The 24,945-nt window shown below is 39.9% G+C and overlaps 1 protein-coding gene across 2 annotated transcripts in view; it reads right to left on the reverse strand.

The window, feature by feature from the left end:
* Positions 1–24,501, reverse strand: part of LOC119491162 (unconventional myosin-Ic-like) — a 77,662-nt gene extending 53,161 nt beyond the window's left edge. Inside the window, exons 1-2 of one of the 2 annotated variants that reach the window (XM_037774867.1) lie at positions 24,344–24,501; positions 23,966–24,218 (exon numbers count right to left, since the gene is read on the reverse strand). In XM_037774867.1, the coding sequence (XP_037630795.1) occupies positions 23,966–24,055 (90 nt within the window). In that variant the 5' untranslated portion in view covers positions 24,056–24,218; positions 24,344–24,501. Of the gene's footprint in view, positions 1–17,815; positions 18,011–23,965; positions 24,219–24,343 lie in introns of those variants that run through there. The other variant, XM_037774869.1, reaches the window with a different exon arrangement.
* Between the last annotated feature and the right edge of the window lie 444 nt (positions 24,502–24,945).

The raw sequence follows: 24,945 nt of genomic DNA on the forward strand, positions 1-24,945 counted from the left end.
TGTCAAATTGACCAAGGCTAAATCTGGTAGATCATTGGCTCTCGCTCTCCATGCCAAACCTTAATAAGTACACTACAATGAATGATAGCAGGGCTCCAGCTAATGTTTATTTCCATTATCAATTAATCTGCAGATTAAGTACTCAATTAAATACTTAATCATTTAGTCTAAAAATGTCAGAAAATAGTGAAAATATCAGAGTCCAAGGTCATCTGCAAATGTCTTGTTTTGTCTGACCAACAGTCAAAAAAAAACAAAATATTAAATTTACAGAAACATAAAACTGAGAAAAGCTTTGAGTAGCTAAAAACAGCAATTTTGGGGCATTTATGCTTGATTGATCAACTAATCCGAGAAGTTTCAGCCCAAAATGATAGTACACTACTAAAATCTCAGTTGCAAGACAAGCCTTCCAGTAATAATAAAGTTTATAAGGTTTTCCACAACATGGGTTGATGCATAATACTGTTGTAAATGAAAGATTATTAAATAAGTATAGTAAGATGTTTAATGTTTTACCTGTCTGTCACTCATTTACCATTCTTTCCTCATTTTGTTAGTAGCTATCTATTACTTGACCTGACATCCATTGACTACCTAATCTGTGTTCTAATCTTAACTTTAAACTTTAAGTCTAAACCATAAACTAACCCCTTGCAGAAAGCGGGAACTGACGAAATGTCCCTCATACAGATATGGAGGTAAAAGAAAACTCTCCCACAGTCGACAGGCCCTTCCAGTCAACAGGGCAGGTGGTGACTTGCTGAGAAGGAACTCAAAACATTAGGAGCATTCTACCTCTCCAACCCCCCGTTCCCACCCTTTTCTACCTACAGCGCTTATGTATCCTGCTACTTCTCTGGTCTCTCTTTCTCCTCCTTCACTACTTGTCTTTTTCCACTTCTCTCTATCACGTTTTCCTTCCTCTTCTCTGTCTCTACCCCTTTCTATTATCACTACTCCATCTCTCCTTATCTCTTATTCCTTCTGCTCTTATTCTCTTTCTTCCACATCTCTCCTCAGTCTTCTCCTCCCCTATGGATAGAGGGCCTCTCGGTCTTATTTATACCCAGCAGGCCTTATATGGAGAAGAGCTTTAGTTGTAGGTTAAAACAATGCTGGCCAGCCTGCACCCTGCAGCCCAACCCCATGACACAATAGCCTCTGGGACTGATACAGGCTTGTTAAACCAATGCTGATTACTATGTTAATAAAATCCTTACAAGTTTCTTATAATTGTTTATTATGACATTGTTAAACCTTTACTAAGCTTTTTTTGCTGCTTCATTAAGATTAATACATACTTTATTATGCATTTATTAGCAGTTAACTATGCACTTATTAACAGTTAAGTATGATTTTTGCAGCTACCGGATCTAAAAGACATCCTGAATACGTGACATAAAACATCACTAATCACATCAACAACAACAAAAAATTGTGCAATTGTAACATATTTGTAACATAAATTGTCCTTTATCATAAACAATTTACCTCACTGTTGAAAGATACTGTAACTGTACAAACTATGGTACTGTTTTTTATTGTACTGTTGTACCTGTTTGAGGCTATGTTTTATAGAACGTTCTCTTTGTGGCCACATGTGGCTGCCATTTCTGTGAAAATGATAGAAAGTTAAGAAAAATAATAATTAAACAGTGCTTTTGTGCTTCACCGCAAAAACTAAATTGCCAAATTGTAATTATATGTAATTCTTTATTCACATTTGCTCAACCTTGACAACATATAGTGCTCATTCCAGATGGGGGAGCTGTGAGAAGCATAGTTAACTGTTAATAAGTGCATAATAAATGATTTATTAACCTTCATAAGGCATTGTTTGACGGTAGATGCGGTATTATTAAAACATAATAATGTTAACAAGCATCTTATAAGGGCCTTATTACCTATTAAAAAACGCTTATTACAAGGACCTTATTATGAAGCGTTACCCAATTTGATTGTGTTTTTTTATTAATACTGACAAAAACACTATCTGCAACTTCAAACTAAAAATTGGGATACTACCCAGCAATTTCACATTTTCCTCCTCCCCCACCTCTTCCTGTTCCTGTTCCTCTTCTCTTCCGTTTTGCGTCCTTCTTTGCATTACCTCGTATACGCCAGTTAGTTGAACCACCGAACAAAGTCGCAGCCAAAAATGTTTGGATTGCACAAAGTCAATAAGGAAGTATTTCATCAGAGTCAACTGACTGTTAGAAATGTGGGCCTATCAACATGTGTCCTGTCCTCAGTTATTGTATGGCTAATACTACGTTATAACAGCTTGAACAAAGCTGCTACATTTCCAAACAGTGCATTTCCTGTTTACTATAAGCACTTCCTCTTTGCTGATTAGATATCCATAACAGCTGAGTCGCGGGACAAAACAAAACTAGACAATTAGAACAAACAGACATAAACATAGTATTCAGAGGAGTGTTGAACATTATTTCTCTTCCCTCCCTCTTGTCCATCTTTTTCCTGCTTTTTTTAACATAGTTTTAACATTCAGAAGCCATCTTCTTCTTACATCTTAATGTAACAAGACAGGATTATTTGTAGCAATCCCCTCGGCTGACATACATCAGACCGGCACATACGGGTACTTCGCAAAAAGTCAAGTCCACGCCCCATTTTGGGGGATAGAAAACCAAAGATCCCATAGACCTAAATGCAATTTGACTTGACTTTGGATTTATTGTTGGTGCAACCAACTACACAGCACCTCTTCAGGTCTTTATTACTATTACCGGTTTGTTTAAAGTAGAAGTTTGGAGACATGTTTCAACTTCCTCTGTTTACGCTGTTACCGTCTACAAGGGACACGGAATTGTTTTCAATTGTTTTTTGCAGGGGGACTATTTGATGGAAAGATAGAAAAATGAGAAAGATTTGAAAGGAAGTGTGACATTTCGGAGAGATGGTTCCTCAGAGGCCATCGGTTTCTCATTAAAGCGCTGTTGACATGTCAGCATCCACCTATATTAACCCTGACAAATGGATGGGAATTTATGTGTGAACTGCTTGAACTCTGAGAGGAATCTCTGGAGAAAGTAACTTAACACAGACCATCTCTCGACACAAGAGGATAGCTCAGCAATTTGGTCACACAGTTCACTGCAAAATCTCTGGAATCTCCTTAGAGATTTATTACCAAGGGTTGGGCTGCTGAGACAGAAAATATACAAACAACTGCTCCCAGGGCACACATGCTCATTGCTCTATGCTAAGAGGATCATCCATTCATTCACTACACTCATTTGAAAACATACAAAACCTTCTTTTTTTTTTAATTCAACTCTCATTTTACATCTCATTTTCATCTACACATACACACACGGCTTTGAGTGAAAATCATGGGACAAAGCCAAGAAATAATGGGCATGCAGCACACACACTATTGTTGTACAGGATGTCGTAGGTCATTTGGTTACAGTCAGCGAGCGGTGACCAGACAGCTACACAACCCTTACAGCACACCGACATCCCCATGACAATGATGACATTTTACACACTGCCAGGCCTGAGGACTAGTGTCTCCTGAGACTGAGAGACAAACATAGAGACAGAGAGGCAGTGTGTGGGTGGCTGGTGGACCATGTGTGGATGCCACTAAATGTAAACAATGAGAGCATATGCTTGAGATGAAGGCAGACTATATCACACAACTGTAGTATTGTTAGTGTTAGGGTTTAGTAAAAACTAGGGCTGTCAAAGTTAACACCATAATAACGCATTAACACAAAGTAGTTTTAACGCCATTCATTTCTTTAACACATTGACGTAACTTGTGATTTTTAGGTCATAGTGGGCTCAGTTTTAAAGCTAGAGAGAAGATACTGGCATCATATGAAACTAGAAAACCTAAGGAATCCACTGGTACCAACCATGTCATACTAGCTTGTCACAAAGGAGGCTAAATAACGCTCCAAACTTACGCTAAATTTTGGCGAGAAAAAACTGGCATGGCCATTTTCAAAGGGGTCCCTTGACCTCTGACCTCTAGATATGTGAATGAAAATGGGTTCTATGGGTACCCACGAGTCACCCCTTTACAGACATGCCCACTTTATGATAATCACATGCAGTTTGGGGCAAGTCATAGTCAAGTCAGCACACTGACACACTGACAGCTGTTGTTGCCTGTTGGGCTGCAGTTTGCCATGTTATGATTTGAGCATATTTTTTTACGCTAAATGTAGTACCTGTGAGGGTTTCTGGACAATATTTGTCATTGTTTTGTGTTATTAATTGATTTCCAATAATAAATGTATACATACATTTCCATGAAGGAAGCATATTTGCCCACTCCTATGTTGATAAGAGTATTAAATACTTAAATCTCCCTTTAAGGTACATTTTGAACAGATACAAAATGTGCGATTAATTTGCAATTAACTATTTGAATTGATTGACAGCCCTACTAAAAACTAAAGACTACGCTTCACATGTATAAAAAAAAAAAAGGTATTTAAATTCAAGTGGACTTTAAGAATGTCCTCAATGAAGTTCAGTGCCACACCCGCAACAATTTCACCCCACTGGGAATGGATTTAAAAGAACAGTTGTTCCAACTCTCTTTAAAACTGCAGAAGAGTCCCTCTCTCACACACACACACACACACACACACACCTCCATCCAACCACTTGTCATAGTTAGACTGGGCAGGGCTGCTGTGGTATGTCAGATAGTGAGCTTTGATTATTTGCGTTTGTTAAGGAGCTATGCGGCTCACAGCTGTGTTGAGGATAAAAATACATCAATTAGAAAACAACTGTGAAATCCTGGTGGCCTAGGGGTTTAACATGCTGACCATGTAATCACAACGTTCCTGAGTTGAGTTCTGCTGGCAAACGCAGCTTCCCTGAGAAAGCAATTATTTAGGTACTTAGGCACAGTCGTGCTTTGAGCTAAATGCTAACGTCAGTATGTTAACATGCCCACAATGATTATGCTAACATGATCAGGTAATGTTTAATTAGTTCTAGGGCTGTCAATCAGACACTTAGCAAAACAGGTGAACATTACCTAATCTCTTAAGAGGCGGGTAACGCACCATACGAACTGCAAGTGAGAGGGAGAGTGGTCTGATAACAATTTCACTTGGTAGCATGTACTATCTGTTCTTGACACTCTGTGTCAACTCTGTCATGAATTGCTCACTAGTCCAGGGTGTTAACCTGCTTTACATTAAATCCGTGCTGGGATACATGTCAGCATACTTTCACCTTCACCTTCAATAGCAATGAGCAGGTAAAGACCAAAGGCCTGTACTACGAAGCAGGATTTGTGGTTATCGAGGTAACTTCAGGGTTAACTCTGGGTTTTCGGTACTACGAAGCTGGTTCACTTCTTACCGGGGTAGATCTCCATGGTAACTGATGCTGAACGGCTAACCTGCTCCAGAGCAGGTTATGTTCCAGATAAGAGATCGACTCGTATAAAAACACCGCCTACTGACCAATCAGAGCTCTTTGCGGTGATTGTATGATGGTAAGTCATAATCCAGACTAAAAACAACACAGTTTAAACTGACAAATGCAGGAAGGACAGCTGAATTTATGCTGTTGGTGTTTACCGCTTTGAATTATATTTTTATATATATTTTTGTTTACTTCCTCTTGAGTCCGTTTCACACCATCAGAGAGGGGGGAAGCAGCTGAAAGGATGTTTAAATACTCATAGACGCCATGTGGTATTCGTAGGGTAAAAAGAAGTGTATTCCAGTTATTTATTATTCTCATAAACGCTATTTATATTTAGACAAGCATTCTTTACTTTTGAGTATTCCGTTAAATTAATAAATCTGTCAATTTACGCATTCACACATTCGTAGTTTTTTCTTTTACCAGCTGTCCTTCCTGCATTTGGCAGCTTCAACTGTGTTACTTTTAGCCTGGATTAAGTGTTTAATTTCTTCGTATTTGTCTAACATAGTTTACTCTTCCTTTGTAAAATGTGCCGCTCAGCCTGTCCGTCAGTAGACTTGTCCATGTCTGTGATTGGTCAGATGCAGCAAACACCTCCTTGATCATGTGAACATGCTCATAACGAGATTGGAAAACCCTGGCTTACCGAGTTGATAACCAGCTTCGTAGTACAGTTTAGCGAGATCTCGTTTGTTTGGTTAAGTGAAGCCAGATAACGAGAACATACCCTGGGTATGTTGAACTCGCTTCGTAGTACAGGCCTCAGGAATGAATGAATATTGCTCAGGTGTGTGTATCAGCCCAGAGAAAGGTCCTTATCAGTCAAAGGCCAGTTTGTACCAGCCATCTTAACCTCGTTCATCAACTATGTTTGCACTCCTTCAGGCTCTACAGGCTGCTTTCTTCTCTCCTTTCTTTCTGCTGCTATCTGGCTATGCTTTCATGACACATTTACTTTTTCTTCTCGCAACCTCACAACACAGATCAAGATATTTATACACCACTCTTTTCTGCCATTTCCCACATTCTACCTCCTACTCCACCACCTCATACTCTTCCTTCATGTCACTCCTCCCTTTTCTCTCTCTCTCTCTCTCTCTGGGTCCAAGGCCACACCTGTTCGTACTGTACTGACATTATCAAAGGTCCGTGGAAAGATTTGGTTAAAGGTTAACAAAAGGTACTGAGTGAGAGAGGAAGCTTTCATAGTCTTAACCAAGGACGTTTGCTGTATTGTCACCGTAGTCAAGGCTATGGAAAACACACACACACAGTTTTTTCCCGCTAAATTACACGACTACCCATTCAGAGAACTCCTCTTGTCCTGCAGGAGGATTTGGTAATACACAGTTTGAATCATTTTGAAAATACATAGTAATGTTAAACCTATAGCAAGCCATCTTGACACTGCTGACCTTTGAAGGAATGGAGCACTAGAGAGTCCAAAATGGCGGAAGCTATCGTTGCTTATTAGGGCTGGGACGATATGCCTATCTCCCGATATGATACTATCACCATACTTGGGTGCCGATTCGGTATGTATTGCAATTTTAAAGTGTTACGATTCTACAAGTATTGCGATTCAATATTACGATTTATTGCGTTTTTTTGTTAACTTTTTTAACCATGGGAAAAAGTTGAATCATACACTTCTAGGGACTTTTACTTTGGAAAATCTCTAAATTAATACAGTAAAAATGTTTGATTTTCAGCTTGTATGTAGTCAGAGAGTCCTCAAATTAAATATATCAGTCATTGTCAGGAATTATTTATTACATTTTTCCAGCAACGCAAAAATCAAAGAATAAAGATATTTCCCTCAAACATTATTGGTATTTTCTTTTTAATTTATAAGGGACATGTAATGTTTTATACTTCTGGTGAATATAATCCAATCAATCTTATTTCCATATATGTATTTAGTATATACAGTTCCCTTTATTACACGCTATTTTGAAAACCGGACGTAGTCACACGTTTATACTTTCGCAAACTTTGCAAAGTCCGTCTCTAGCTCTCCCCGTCAACTCCGTTCTCTTTCTGTCCATGACAGAGTTAGCATGCAGCATTAGCCATGATGTCTAGCTCTGCTTTTCCTGTCAATGTGTGAAACCCAAAGTGTTTCCATACTTCACTGGATGTGTAGTGTTTACCACTTTGGATTTAATAGGTGAGGTTGCAGGTTGTATCCACTCTCTTTTTTTTTATTGAAACGCATATACCAGAGTAAAAACTGCTCCATCAAAGCACTTTCATCAAAACGGCGATGAGACCGGAGTTGATGGTACAAATATGTTTCTTGAATAAACTGTGTGATTTATGTCCCATTAGCGACTGAGCTAACAACCTTTCGAAATGACAGTTGGCAAGCTAGATGGCTAGCTCTGAGAGCTTTCTTCCGCTCTTCATTCACTTTTTTTATTGGGTAAAATGATGTACAAAGAGCAAAAGGCCAGGGGGAGTAAACTGGCCAGTAAAAAGGGAACAGAAAGAAGATCCAAGAGCTGTTCTCACAGACGAGTGCTAACATGTTCCTCACTTTAGTTTGCCAGCTACAGTAGTTTACCAACTAGCCCTGCGAGTAGCCTCTAACTCACCAAGCCTCTAGCACTGCCTATTTCGCAAAGATGTGCAAATTAATCTTGCTACCACTTTGTGGAGAGAATGTTTATCTAAATATGTAGAAATGTGTCTGCACTTTCCTGATAAGGCAGCTATTAGTCACCCACATGGCAAAGTAAATTGCGTTTGAATGCTCAAATCAAGCCATCAAGCTCATTTTATGCTATTCATCATAGTCCAACTTTACCTTTCCCATGTCATTTCCAGTCACAAGATGATTCCTCATTCTCTCCACCTCCTCCCCACTCTTTCAATTTGAGCACATCTAACATGAATGAGAGATATGGGGCTAGCTAAAAATAGTAAAACTAGAGTTTATCTTAGTTTAAAAGGGGTTGGGTACGGGGTGGTTAGGAGAGGAATTTATTTGGTGATTATTTCCGTCTGTTGAATTCTGCTTCAGTAGGAGTTGCTTTAAAATGTTCCAATGTGCTCCAGAGTCTCCCATCAATCCAACACAAACACACACAAACACGGGACACACCATATGAGCCCTTGTTTGAACAAACACTGAGATTTGCCTTTGGGTGTCATATCACAGCAAACAGAGTGGACCAAGGGTGTGTCTCAACACTTGACGGTATAGTTAGGAAGCAGTGTGAAAATCACAGGTACACAGGAGAGGAGCTGACGTAATTACTGTCATCATGTAGTACAGGATTCAGAGGGCTCAGGTCTGTTTGTCATGATTACTGGAGAGGGAGGATGGATGATCGCACACACACTGTGTGTAGAAAACATACAGGACGCTAAACAGGTGAACTCAGACAAGTCACAAACAAGTATAACTCTGTAACTGAAGGTGGTCCTAATGTTTTGCTCACTAAAGGTACATTTACAGAGGCCTGTACTATGAAGCGAGTTCAACATACCCAGGATATCTTCTCGTTATCTGGCTTAACTAACCATAACAACCGTGATCCCGCTAAGCGGTCCTAAAACGGTGGTTATCAACTCGATAAATCAACCCAGGGGTTCTCAATCTGTATGTCGGCAATGACTTGTTCACATGAAAGGGGTTGCGTTTGCAGCATATGACCAATCACAAACATGGACAAGTCTACTGTCAGCAGAGCGGCACATTTTACAAACCAAGAGCAAACTATAATATGAGACAAATATGAAGATGTTAAACACATAATCCGGGCTAAAAGTAACACAGTTGAAGCTGCCAAATGCAGGAAGGACAGCTCGCAAAAGAAACAATTGCCGATGTGTGAATGCATAAATTAACAGACTTATTAATTTAATACTCAAAAGTTAGATATAGTCATGTAGATGGGATAGTGATATATAAATAGCTTTCAAAATAGAATGGATTAATAGATTACACTTCATAATGCCCTTTGGTAACGATGTGTCATGTATGTCTATTTCAGCCTTCTTCCAAACGGATTTGGGAGCAAATAAAAAAAGAAATCTAAAAACATAATTCAAAGCGGTAAGCACCCACAGCATAACAGCCAGCTGTCCTTCCTGCATTTGTCAGATTATACTGTTGCTTTTAGCCTGCATTATGACTTTCAGTTCTTTGTATTTGTGTAATATTATCATACAATCTGCGCACCGAGCTTTGATTGGTGAGTAGGCAGTGCTTTTAGGCAAGTTGATGTCTTATCTCCAACATAAGCTGCTCCAGAGCAGGCTAAGGAGAGTGGTTTCTATTCCTTAGACCACCTACCTTCTCCGTGTGTGGGAGACAGGGCTGGAATACAATCATTCCCATTAATAGGTATTCAAATAAACACTGTAGTCTATTATTGTACATGGATTATTGTTGTAACTAACATGGGGTTAAGGGCTCAAGTAACGTCCAAAAGGTTTCTGGAAAATTAGTCCAGTAAAATATCCAGAATGTCAAAACAGGATTAAATGAGCCGATTCAACAGAACATCCTCCAAAAAACAGACCCAGAAATTTAGGCACACATGTTCCACCACACTCTAAAAACCCACAGAGCTCCTCTCCTCTGGCCTGAAGATGTGATGAAATTGGATTACCAGTTAACTGGTATTATCTGGTTAATCTGAATGAAGGTGTGCCGGTCAAGTGAGAGTATAGATTGGAACCGGATTAGGGAGTGTGAGCTAGTCAGCACTGTCATAAAACATGTCAAACATGAATGAGCAGTTCTGTCCTCAGCTAACACAAACTTCATCCTGTCAGACAGACTAGAACGAGGGACGAAGGCCGGAGAAAGGGACAGGGGAAATGGACAACAACAGTCCTTGAAGCATTGGTTAAATCCCTTACACGACTTCCAATCAATGTATTGCATTGTGTTCCACTGATTTTTAAGGCTCTAGATTAATAGAAACAGATAAATGCCTACATCCTAAAAAGTTTAATCAAGTCAAATATAATTGAAATGATAGGAATCTAAAACAATGATGACAAAATAAAAAAAAAAATTGTATTGTATTAACTGTTTTGTAGCCTTTGGTCATAAGCATATATATTCAAGTCATTTGAGGACTTCCCAGCTCCTGCAGGCACACTGCATATACAAAAGTGGCAGTGAAGCTGGCGAGGCTTTTGAGTCATTTCCAGGGTGGTTTCTGGTCCCACAGCAGTCAAGGCTGTAATACTGAAGAGAAGCCGGACTCAGTCACTCATAACGTTTATTCCCAGCAGGGCGGGGCTCGCTCTACCGCTGGGCCAGCTTTGGGATGTGGGAAAAAAAAGAAAGAAATCACATGGAAAAGCTACAGCAGCTGCCCACAGCAGCGGGCTACAACTAACCAGGCACACACATATACTGTACCCTCCAAGACTGTGAGTCATCAACATACAGGTAACACATAGTCTGAGTCACTGCCAGACACTTATTATTTCCATTCCACTAGACCCTGTTCTTACTTTACGAAGTGTTTCTGTGTAATTTCCAACTCATTCTGCATCTCTCTGCCATCTGAGACCATTAAAGGCAAGATCCTTATATGAAAACACACCTAAATTGCAGAAAAATGGTGCTACAGCACTAAAGAGAGAAATGCTCACTAATTGAGATGCTCTACATTAATCCTGATTAACCCAAATAGAATTAGGGCTGCACAATTAATCTAAATGTTATCAAAATCGCAATATGGCCTACTGCAATTTCAAAATCGCAATATTTGTTAAAGGCGAAATGTGTGTCCAAATACCATTTTAAATCAAATATTGTGGTGCTGCAGAGATGTCCTGGCCTACATTTCATACTCTACAGGCTTAAGAAAACACCTTTATTTGGTACGAATCTCCGCAAAAAGAAAATCACACCATAATCATTTTAATATGCTTTTCAATGAAAATGACAATAATGATGTAAAAATTATTTATTAATTAATATTATCGCCAATCTTATCGCAATTGCAATATCAGTCAAAATAATTGCAATTAGATATTTTTTCAAAATTGTGCAACCATAAATACAATTATTATTTGTTTGGCATTAAATCTTTTAAAGGCATAATCCATTGAACTCTCTTCAGCGCTTCCACCTCAACTGAAATTTCAACTACCTTTTCCACTTACACATCAATAGACATTACAACTGCAATCATCTTTTACTGGCATTTAAACTGCTTCTTTATTTTACTCTTCAACTGCTTTCATTTCTTACTCTTACATTAGAAATTTAACTGCTTTTACCACTTACACATCAACAGCATCCATCTCTTTCTCTTCTCCTTTCAATGTAACACTTCGACTGACACTTCAAACTATTTCAGCTTTGAATGACAAAAAAAACTTCTTCAGCTCTACTAACTCCAAACACGTTCATATTCAAGTTACTTCAATGTTTACACTTTAACATCATCATACACTTCAACATTGAACATTTCACTTCAACTGACACTTCCAGCTTGTTTATCAACTATACTTTGGCTGACATTTAAACTCCTTTCAGAACTTTAACTTTAACTGAACTCCTTGTAACACTTTCATTACACTTAAATTGACACCTCAGCTTCATTCAGTGCTTATACTTGAACTGAAGCTTTCAGTTCCATTTTAACTGCCATTTCAACACCTTTCAGTATTTATTTTTCAACTACAACTTCAAGTGTTTCAGAATTATTTCTAATGCAAAGGTTCAACAGTGAGCACAGGTTAGTTCGCCTATGTAGTTTTTGATTTTGTCATTGTTAACATCAATATTATTATTAAACTTAAACTTAATTTTTGAAATAATCACTTGAACCAAAAAAAGATTTCTTAATACTGAAGTTCAAACCATTTTTAAAACACTGACCTCTAACTAAAATTCACAGCAGCCAATATTCAAAGTGCAGCTTTAGAGTAAATTTGTAACTTCCATGATGCTGAATGTTAATATTCACTATCCACAGAGTATCTGATATATCAATATTAGCTTTAAAAAGGTTGAGATAAATCTAAAGAACAAAAAGTTGAGTGGGCTAAGTTGATAAAAAAAAAACACTACATCTCTTCTTAAGACAACCATGTGCTCAAATGGTGAAACACGCTCAGATGCAAATGCTACCTCTCATCATATATCTGTATCTGTGTGTCTGAGAAAGACTAGATCAATAGCCATTCCCGTCCGGTGTGTCCAGCACATTCCCATCTCCATGTCTGACTCAACTTCCCATATACTCGAAGTCACTATCGGCGGTAGTCATCATCTAAACAACCTCCCACACATACCAACAACATTACCAACTAAAGCTCAGTTTATCCACTCAATTTAATTATCACCTAACCTGATCTTTGATTCATCTCAGTCTCATTCCTTAGTTATCCCTCACAGGAAATAAGGAGTGCTCGAGCCATATGTCAGTTTACAGACACTGAATATCTGATATTTGTGTCGCCCACCTCTGATGGAGATTTGGCATGACCACAGCTGGGGATAACAGTTTCTCAGCCATTTGTTGTGTAATACATATAACAAATGGCGGAGAAACTGTTATAGAGAGACGAAGTTCCGCCTCTAACAACCAGTGGTTTCGGTGGAACCATGATGGTCCAACGAAACCAACGTTTTTTTTTTTGTTTTTTTTGTCTCTCGCCGTTGACTACTGCACATATTTTTTCCGAAATTTGGTCCCATGGGGTCCACCGGTAGGGCACGGACTTTGCCTCTCTATAGTACCAAATCTAAGTGTCCTCCTGTTTCAAAGGCTCAGAAAAGTGGAACTGTAGCTGTACTGTCTTACAACCGAGGAGCGTAGTCTAGAAAAAGATGGAGAGGAAGAACCAATTCAGTCTCTTGTTCTTGTTATCATTATTTCAACCTCATGTAAGCTTTCTTCAAAAAATGTAATTTGTCATTTAATCTGCTTCTTTACCACACTGTAAAACAATTTAGGGCATGACAACTGTCAAATTTAAAAAAAAATTACAATATCATCAGCCTTGGGCAGGAAATCTGATTTTCTCAACAACCCACGTTGACCCAACTCTTCATGTCTTAAGAAATGAGTGCAAAGGCCATGAATATACTTTGAACTTGAAACTGCTGTTGCATTAGAACCTTATCAGTCCTACTCCAGGCTTAGTCTAGAGTGATATCTGTGCTTAATGTTATCAGAGCAACGTGTCCAAAGCCCTGACCATATCTTCATGCTTGGGTTCATACAGATGCCGGGTTTTAAACTAGGCATGTCTAGCTTAATGTGTATGACAAGGAGCAGCTGTATAACCCATGACTGAACTTTACATTAAGTTGTGCAAGCTCTCAGTTAGCTGGCCTAGTAGATACATCACTTCTAGGCATTTTTCCTGTTCCCGCCTGCTCTTTCATGTCTTCCAAGTCTTAAAGGGATAGTTCAACAATTTTGGGAAATGAAGTTTAGCGAAAGTTTAGTGAAATATGAGTATTCACTTTCTTGCTGAAGGTTAGGAGAGATGACTAATAACATTCTCATCATGTCTGTATGATAAATATGAAGCTACAGTCAGAAGCTTAGCTTAGCATAAATACTGGAATCAGGGGGAAACAGCTAGACTGGCTCTGACTAACGACAAAGAATGTATATTGCCAAGAAGTGAAAGTCAAAGCTTGCAATGGTGGATGACGAAAGGATGGTAAAACTACTGATATTTGAAAAAGCTACATGCTTGCCTAAATCCTAACCCTCAGTGCAGGCGGCCCAATCAACTAGGAGGACTAAAGCCAGACATACCAGTCTCTGCTGTGATGGTCTGTGTGTTTTGCCCATTTCTTTCATTTGTGTGCAGTGTAAACTTCCCTCAGCATGACAGCTGCATTATTAGCGGCCATGCCATTTGATCTTGTCCACAGGTTTGATATGACAGGATCACATTAAAAGGTCATAAAAGTAACACAGTTCAAGTACATGGGTCTGTGTGAGCACATATGCATGCAGGAGAGTCTTCCTGTTGTAGAGGTGATGGTGAAGGTCTGGCTAACAGCTAGACAGTCAGGTGTATCCTATAGGTTCCTCCCAGGATCCACAACATGTTTAGCTGAGAGACTACATGACCAGGAAAGCCTTCACCCTGTCAACAGCAGATGCTATATCCGTCAAAACAGAAAGCAGTGGTTCTGGGGAGGTTCCAGGGATCCCTTAGCACATTCGATTCCACTATAATGTAGGGCAGTTGCAATAACTGTAATATTGCAATACCACACTATTGACAAGCCAACCGCCACAATCGCGTTTTTTCTTTTTTAAATTTTTTGAATAACACAATGCTACAAACGCTAGCACGAAGCACTGAGCGTCTATTCTGCGATGAGCGCTGCACGTTTGGTGTGTTTTTCTGGTCGCCAAGAGATGAAAAATGTTCAACTCTGGATAAAACGAGGAGGGGCCAGACAAATACCACAAAGACCAACCGTCACATCCTACATGATGGAAATTAATACATTTATACCGGCGGGTCCGTCCTCTCTCCCTACGTGTTTCGGCCTTCCCTTCATCCAGAGCAAGCACTCTACCTTGTGCCGACATTTTAACTCCTGCGGATATTCCGTATCATAGCAACCAGACACAACCAAAGCATGGCAGCTGAAAAAACGATGCGCCTCATTGCCCTTCTGTGTTCTACATTTAACAATGAACAAGTATTTAATTAGTTTTAAAACTGACATCTTTGTCATATAAAAAACAACAATATACGTAATATTTAATGCCTAACAATAAAGCATATTTATATAACACTAAAAATCAGGATAAATTAAGTAATTTGCAAAAAGAAAAAAGGCAATAATATTGCATATCATGCTGTTGAGCCAATCATTATCACCGTAGCAGAAATTCCAGCTATAATGTATTTTACTAGCTCACTACTAGTACTACTGCTACTCAATGGATGCATACTCTTTGAAATATGGAATCTGAAAGATAAGGAATCTGCAATGAAGGAATGCACTAACTATCATAACAATGTGGGCAAAGTCAGCCTGCAAGCCAGGGCCAATCTGTGAAACCTTAGGAGCTCCTCGCATAAAATGATACTGGTGGCAAAGACGCCCATTAGCCTTGGTGGCCATGTGTCTTTGCTTACATACAGTAAGTATACAGAGCCAAAGGGAAAAATGCCTAACCATGCAGAAGCAGGTTGACATTTGGGGTAAAAAGCTCATTCTAGATCCAAACTACACCACCAAACTACACCACAACTCTGTCACAGCCACGAGCCAGAAATACTACCAAAGACCCAGCCCATCGAGATTAAAAAAAGCTTGAAGCGAAGCACCAAGGGAAAAATCTGCCTTACAGCATCTGCGCGACATCAGTCCAATGGAAACTACAGCTGAACACATCTCACCAGGGAGTACACGACAGGGCTTTGGAAAAATGTATTGACAACAGCACGTTGATGTGTGTTTTTTGTGCCAAGTCGGATAACGGTGCAGACTATGCATGCTGGTGAATAGTCTGCACTGAGTGTCGTCTTTGAATCGCTACCAATACTCTTAAATTAGACCTTTACATTGCAGGTCAAAATGAACATCCCGTGCAGGACAATGCTGCAACACTGCTGTCTTTGCTACTCTGGCTTCAAAGCCAATCATCTCCAATAACAAGCTGTCATGTAAAGGAGCTTACATCAAACTTACAGCAGTGTCAACTTAGTGGCAGCTGCAGGCAGCCAGTGAATGTTGGGAGGTCCTGCCCTCCAGGTGACCTTGAAGCAACAGGTCAGCTGTTCTAAGCACTTTGACCCCTGAGGAATATGTCGTCCAACCTAGCTCATTCCTTCCCACTTTTCCAAGCTGGTTTCAATGTGCATCCTCCAATGTAGGAGGCTATTTTGCCTTTTCTTCCCCGCTGGGTGGGTAATCTCTCTGACTCACTACAAGGATGAAGATCAGCCGATTATAAAGCCAAAAGAGAAAGAAAGTATATCTCCAATTGGAAACCAATGTAAGCAGTGGTAAGAAATCCAGAATGAAAAAAACATTTAATTTACCAAGCCCACATCTGCATATTCATATTAGATTTCTATGTCCTTTTTTTTCAGTTACAGCATCCCACAATGATCTTCATTAGATTCTTGTCCGTTTACTACCATAGTACTCTCATGTTTGGGCATCAACAGGTTCTGCCAGGTGTTTCCTTGTGTTTACATCATATACAAACCACACACACACACATTAGCAGGTGGGCAGGAATGTTGACTAAGCCTTCCTTGCAGAGACACTTTCACACCCAGAGCCAGACAGCTGCGAAATATTTATAGGAACAAAATACAACGTTCTGTCAAACTGACCAATGTTGAATGTGAATTTGGTATTTTAGGGGAAAACAGTCAACATGTTAGTGGTTGGTATACTTAAGATGGAGATCATTTACCACAACAACAACAACAGTGATTATGGCTTGTTGTTGCACTTGGAAAAGAACACATGCTCCACTCCCTCCTGACAGGGATACAACACATCTAGTATGTTTTCAGCAGATCTGTGCTCACAGGTCTCAGGTGTGACAGGCTGGGAGGTTAGTTAACTAATCTGTGTCTGTCTGGCGTCTATTAAAAGACAAGCCCAACAACCTCAAGGATTTCAAGTTGTAGGCTACAGGCCAAATCAGTACGTGGCTAAAAGTTCACAACACTGCCTTCAAGGATTGTCAGATAGCCCTTACAAGTCCTAGTTGTCACGTAAACCAAGCTCCATTCAAAAATACACCTAAACTTAGGTTACTTCTTCTTTGCTTGACGACAGCCCAAACTGAAGACATATTCAGAAATCATAGCATTAGTTCCTTAAATCGGCACACACACACAAATACACACAAGACCACATTAAAGAAAGTGTTCAACTTCTGCACTCTGCACCACAGTATCACAATATCACAGTATCACAGCACAACTCAACATGTTAGTAGTGAGAAATGTGGAGTATCGGTGTGTAAACTCTTAAATATGGTCAAAGTAACACAACGCAGACATGTTGAACATAAGCCGAACTGAGCAGTAGGCTCTCACCGAGGTGTCTCAGCTCCTCACGGATGTTTTACCGGGTAAATGAGTCTCCAGCGGACAGTACAACGTTAAATTAACACATTTTTGAATGAGATTTGGCGTAGCGTTTTTATCTCCATATGGCACACACATCAGCCCACTCACTCAGGCATGCTGCAGTGTCACAAAATTACTCTGGAAACTTTTCCAAATGTCACAAACTGTGACTAAACAACACCCTTTAACCATTAGCTACCGTTCAAGAAAGGCTACGTAAACGAAAGTGAACAGTTAGCTACAGAACAGTAAGGATGAAAGTGACGTTGACTGCGCGGTAAAGCAGGCGGTTTGCTCCTAAAGTTAACATAAAACATACCTTAAAACAGTCAAACGCAGTGTGGTAGTCTCTCTCCTCTTTGACTGACTTCTTCTGGTCCAGATAGACTAGGTTTAGTGGAGGTATGTGGTTCAGTGTGTCAGTCCGGTCCGTCAGTGAGTGACTGGTGTCTACCGGGAGGTAACGTACAGTAACTAACGCACCGCACCGCACCGCCGGCTGTTTCCTTCTGACTGACCCTCCCACCGCTCCCACCGCTCCTCTAGGCTCTCTGTCTGTGTGGGTTCAGCCTCCAGCACAGCACTTCACCTCCTCTACCGGGACACTGTCTTAATATTAATATCTCAGTGGTGAATTATATTAGTCTTCTTCATGTGAATAAACTGTGAGTGTGTTTTAGTTTGGACTCAGTTCCCCTAAACCCCTCTCTATGGGAGTGGTGGTGTGTCTTCCTCCTCCTCTGTCACTGCAGGGCAGATCAGCCCTGTAACACCAGGAAGTTACCCAAATAAAATGCATGAGTGATGTGGTTTATTTTAGCCAAGCCTTGCACCATGTCGTCATTGTTTTCTCTACAAACACTTGTACAAGGCAAAGCAGCCTTGTAATCTTCCGTGTCCACTGAACAATACCTGCAGCACTGCTCACATCTGGTCTGGGTATCCTTCACACATACTATATGAGTAGTCCTGTAAGAATAAGTTATCATGGTTGGATGAATCTAAGTGTGCCAGGTTCACCCCAGACTAAAGCCAGTTCCGTGCTGGGCTCATGTGGAATAATACATTTCATGGCTGAGAGGGAATAATAACCTAATTACATATCAAAGCCAAACTGTATTAGAAAATGTAGACTTTTATTTTTTGTGGGCTACTAATCCGCAATCTGACACATCTGGCTGAGCACAAGTCAATTAGATTCAGAGGGGGAAAAATCGGCATCCATCGGCACTTAAAAAAACAAAAAAGTTAAACTTTTACAACTGACTGATACCGCTGGATGATAAAGTAGGCAGCGTGTGCGCACATGTAAGACATTATTAAAATAACCATTTATTTGAGTGGAGTTTGGCGCTGTCGCTTACAATGAATCTCTACAAAGGTTGAGGGTGTACCCAGTGTAATTCAGCTGCACATTACACCACAGTGGCAGTAAGTAATACCAGGGTTGCATCAAACTGCTCTCATCATATCAGATTCAAAGAGTTATCGTACCCTCTACCGTCACTACAGCCGTCACTGCAGCTTCACACTGACTGAGAGGCTGCAGACTGTGCACAGCTGAGAGTCCAGTCTCCTCCTTCATGAATTATGATTTTGAAAAGTGTTTATCATTACAGACATAACTTTTCTATTCTATTCAAAACAAAAAAATCTCTAAATCAGTATAAGAGAGTCCAGGCACCTCCCGGTGGTCCTTGGATGAATTGTAAGGTGTCCTACCAGTAACAGTTTCACTTTCATTATTTATTCTTTTATTATTTATTATTTATCACTCCCTAGAATTCACAGTGACAGAACTTGAGAGAGGCTATGTGATTACCACTTTACCATTGTCACTTTACCTTTATTTACCTTAAACCTGCAGTAGGAAGTATATTTTTGGCATCATTGGGCAAAAAATCCATATTAACCTTTCAGCATATTGTAATTCAAGTGTTCTGAGAGAAAACTAGACTTCTGCACCTCCTCATGGCTCTGTTTTCAGGCTTTAGAAAATCTAGCCTGTGATGGGAGACTTTGGCCAATCACAGGTCATTTCAGAGAGAGAGCGCTCCTATTGGCTGTTCATTCAATGGAGTCAGCTGTCAATCACTCGCAAACAATATGTTTTACATGAGAAATAGGCATTGCAGTAACAGAATATTGATTTATATTTGATCAGCGCTGCCTCGTTTGACCGTTTGATCCAATCTCGCGAGTGATTGACAACTGCTCAGAGACGGCAAGGCTCCAGCTCGGCTCTGATTGGTTGTTTTCTTCCGGTCTGTGAAATCTTGCAGATGCCATTAGGAGCATCAGAGGACACCGGAGGACACCGTAGGACACCGGAGGACACAGAGGCACATGATTCTTTTCAGATTACCTGTCTCATGTACTACTGTCAGGATATAGTTTTATAAAAATAACTTTTTTTTTTTATCATATTTACTCCAACCTGCCTACTTCAGCATTAAACTAAAAATACTGAGGTCATGACCTCAGTGTCCTCAGCAGTATACATCCCTGGTAGTGTGCATCTGTTTCCCTCAAAGTTTGGGAGTTCAATGTACTGTATATGGCATGTCAAGAAAGAAAGAAAGTACTCCCCAACAGCCCTCTTATCATTTCAGATATCACTGCAGAGTTATGCAACGCTTGCCGTGCCCATGTGAAGGTGACCTCAACCGGCTGGTCAGCTGGCGGTCGATGCCTGAGCTGGACTGTAATATGTCTGCACTGCCAGAGGGGGGAGTGATCGATTCAGCCTCAAACAGCCCACAACCAATGGCAAACACTGACACAAACACACACGCACACACACACACACACACACACACACACACACACACACACAGGTTATTTCCTGTTGACAAGGTGATCTTAGACATACAGACTGTACTGGACGGAAAGGCCGATCGTGACACTGACCCCCTCACTCTCCCCACTCCACCTCTGTGGAACCAAAACCAGAAAACGCTGCCAAAACGCTGCCACGCACATTTATTAATTTTTTTCATTCAGATTAAAAGCCAATTAACTCCACAGTATTTTCTTTGTTTAATTTACAAGAACTTCTCCAGACCTTAAATTGATATTGAATTTCCATTATTATATAATGCAATGAGGAGATAGAACAATCCATTGGCCATATAAACCCTACGTGATCAGTCATTGTCCCTATAGCAACCTGATCCATATAAAAAGGTTGCAAATTATCAATGCCGAATGACAAACATAGGATACAGGGTCTTGGTTATAGTTTAGTAAACAATTGATGACCCTGACACACACACAGAGACACAGGGTTAGACTACTGTAATTATTTGTATGTTAGTGTAGAACAGTCGTCTCTTCATCGTCTGCAGTTAGTAGCCGCTGACTGGTTAAAGAATTTGGCCTCCCTCCACTGGCTTGCTGTCAGTTTCAGGATTGATTTTGAGATTTCATTACTTGTTTCTAAGGTTTTAAATGGGCTGACACTCCCTTATCTATCTTTAAATGTGCTCTCCAAATAAAGTTTTACTTGACATAATTTGACCCCGGAGGAATGTGGAAAGGGGAAAAAAATGAAGCTGTGTACAGGAATGTCTTTGTTGTTTCCTCCCGTCCAGGCTACAGTACATTCCACACCTCCCCAATCATCACTGACTGGCACACAACAGGCTGCATTAACCACCACATTCCTTTCACTATACATCCTAATCCTGGGTCAGCCCACGCTGAACTGTACCAAATGGTACCTTATACCACGGAAGGATTGATTTGTGAGAAGCCCACTCCCTTCATTCCATAGATACAGTATATATAGATATTACACATCAGCTGTCTTTATTACTACCCTCCTACATAAGACAAGAACATCAAGTATGTAACACAGGTCAAAATATCTTAAACGTGCAGTATGCAGAATATCTTTTGGCATCATTGGGCAAAAAATTCCATAATAACCTCTCAGAATATTGTAATTCAAGTGTTCTGAGAGAAAACTAGACTTCTGCATCTCCTCATGGCTCTGTTTTCAGGCTTTAGAAAATCTGACGGGAGACTGGGACGTGAGACTTTGGCTAATTACAGGCCATTTCAGAGAGAGAGCGTTCCTATTGGCTGTGCTCCGGCTGGTGGGCGGTGCTTGGTATTTCTTTAACTGATCTCAACATGGCTGCCGGGTCATAAACTTTCTAATTTTACAGCTTAACAGTACACTACAAGATGTTTCTGAAAACATTTTATGTGAGAAATAGGCATTACAGTAACAGAATATTGATTTATATTTGATCAGCGCGGCCTAGTTCGACCGTTTGATCGGAGTTGGTGAGTGATTGACAGCTGCTCAGAGACGGCAGGTACCAGGTCAGCTCTGATTGGTTGTTTTCCTCCGGTCTGTGAAATCTTGCAGATGCCATTAGGAGCACCAGAGGACACAGAGGCACATGATTTTTGTCAGAATTACCTGTCTCATGCATGTGAACATTGTTCAAAAAAATATTTTTTTTTAATCATATTTGCTCCATTTCTACCCACTGCAGCTTTAAAACAATGGATGTCTCCTTCATGTCTCATTCCTGTATGGAAACATCACTAAGGCAAAACTGCAGAAGCTACAAGCTGAGTTCTTTCAAACCCGATGCTGATGATGTAACGCAGGCTTTCTGGTATATTATTATATAAATTATATACAGTGTTGCCAGATTGGGCTGGTTTCTGCCCAGCTGAGCTACTTTTGATTAAGTTGGGCTGAGAAAAATAGCGTTGGGCTGGAAGATGAAACTTAGACTGCTTTTGTCAACATTTGGCAGAGTTTTGAAAATATTGTGAAAACAATATTACCAAACAAGCTGTCATTTGATGGTCAAAAACACAGATACAAAATCCAGTAAACTTCGTTGTGTCCACTCACCCATATTATTGACTCATTTAATTTGAGAAATATTCAAATTGTATTCAGTCGTCGTTGGGGATAACGGAGGACCTTACCTTGACGTCATTGACATCGACATGGCAGTTAATGTATTTGGTTGCGATAGAGTATTTATCTAACATTTATCATTTATTTATCTTTGGTTATTAGATGCAGATATGAAGCTTTCTGAGGCTTATGATGTGTTATCTATTGCACGTGTAATGGTTTTATGGTTTTACATGGGTTTCTGGCAAGGTTATCATTTGGGCTGGTTTTTATCGAATTGAGCGTGTTTTAAGATAAGTAACGCTGACATATCATCACCTCTCACATTCATTTGGTCGCCTTGTTAGCAAACATTTAGCTATTTGCACATCCAGCAAACACGGAGCAACATTAGCATTTATTACGAGTTTTTACATGTTTCTAGCCATCTGACAAATATAAGTCCAATATTCTTCACTCTCATTCTCCATTAACTCCTGTTGAAAATATCTGGCTCTTTAGCTGCTAAATGCTCCACTATTCATAGTCCAGGTGCTAAGCAGTGGCTTTGTTTATAGATTTTTTTCTTTTATTGAAAACAATAAAGTATAATTAGTATTAAGTACAATAAAGAAGCAGACATTACAACCCAAACAACCAATTCAAAGATGCTAAAGCAGTCTGTAGAACTGAGGAGAGCTGAGTAGTGATAGTCACGTTGAATTAAAGATAACGAACCATCCTTTTCTTATTAGATGTTATTTGATCCATTGCTGATATAAACATTTATAGAAGCTTTAAAACGCAACAGCCTGTGTGGCTGCATTGGATTCTGAGGCTACAACTGGTGCAGAAATCAGTGTCTGAGCTTCTTCTATAATGGAATTCTCCAACATGAATACTGACCCAAAATTGAATATCTCTCTCTATATACTGTATATATATATTAATCATGTGGGACTGACACTAAACCTGACTTTTACAGTTTTGAATCAAACTCAGTTGTGACATAAAGTTGTCGACATTTGTTCAATTATCAGTGAAAATGAGGAAAATCACCACCAAACAACTGTTTAGAACCTGAAATGCATTGTGCATCAACAAGGAAGACACTTTTAATGTGGAATTGATATTTTATGAACTGTAAACTTTAAAATCTTAAATAGATTTTCTTATCTGCTGTATTCAACACACGCAGGGTTCTTGGTATGTTACTTACTACCGATGTCTGTAACAAATCTAGTTATGTTGCATGGACTTTGCATAAATCACATCCTATTCATGCCAATACAAGCTGTGTGTTTATATCTCATTGTGTTTTAGTAGGAGTCCACAGAGGCAGCCCTTGTTTACATGTACAACCAACTATATGAGTAATGCTTATTATAATTCTGAGAGCACTGCTCAGAGCCAAAGGGAATTTAAACTTATTTACTAAACACAGCTGTTCAGATTTATCGATGCAATTTAAATGGCAGACAGTTCTTCAGATTATGTAAATGTTTCTCCTCCTCATCCCTGTGGGAGATGAACCCCATAACATCAGCTGTGTCAGCACCAATTTCCATCTCAGACCTGCATGGCCACAGTGTGTGTACTGACCTTGCAGCCATGGCAGTAGTTTTCTCCGTTCTTCCCCGGAGGAAGGATGATTTCCCCTGTCGGGATCAGCTGGATCCTCAATTCCATCATGGTTCCCTTTTTCTCCTTTTTCCCCCCCGTCCCTTTTCTTGAAGTGATTCCGACTTGTTTGGTGCTGTCTGAGTCTCTCACAAAATATCACACTCAGGTCCGTTGGCAAATCCTAAGGTCAGGTAGAATGAGAATGTGCCATGAAGACTATCCCAAACGATGCCTGAAAAGCAAAAACACAACTATCAGACCTTTACTCTCATCAGAAATACATGCAAATGGATTATACATTTCTCTCCTACATGCATATGAAGAGAAATACCTTATCTTTCAAGTAGAAGTTCTTACCTGACAGAGAAATTTGACTTCCTGACACGCAGATCAAAAAGTGGAAAGCGGTGATTGCAGATTTGCAGCTGTGGCTCTGAGTTGGGGTGTTACCTGTTGCAGAGCGGAGAGCGGAGAATCACAGTGAGGCCAGCTTCCCTTCGCTGCAGCCAGAGGATGTTGCCTCTCTAGTTGAGGGATCATGGAGAGGATATGCAGCTCAGCTTGGCCTGAGATGGATGTCACATGCAGAGGATATGTGTCTTTGTCTTACTGGCGTGTGTGTGTGTGTGGGGGGGGGAGATAAAAGAATGTGCTCATAGGGAGTGGTAAACATGTGTCTTGTATGATATTATATGTCACGCTGTATGTAAAGTCTTAGGTAGGGAATTGATTTTCTTTCTTTTTGTTTAATCCCAGAACTCTAACAAAAGGAGATGTGTAGTTCAGTTATTCACAACCTTTTGTTGTCTGATGTACCCCTCACGCTCTGTCAGATGAACACAAGTACTCATTCCTCGACACCAGCCATCATGTTCCAAATGTGTTCATTTGAATTGATGTTAAACTGGATTTTATTTAACATTATTAATTCTATTAAAGTGGATAGGACCTATTGCTAC

This window comes from Sebastes umbrosus, chromosome 7 (assembly GCF_015220745.1).
Source record: "Sebastes umbrosus isolate fSebUmb1 chromosome 7, fSebUmb1.pri, whole genome shotgun sequence".
Classification (NCBI taxonomy): domain Eukaryota; kingdom Metazoa; phylum Chordata; class Actinopteri; order Perciformes; family Sebastidae; genus Sebastes; species Sebastes umbrosus.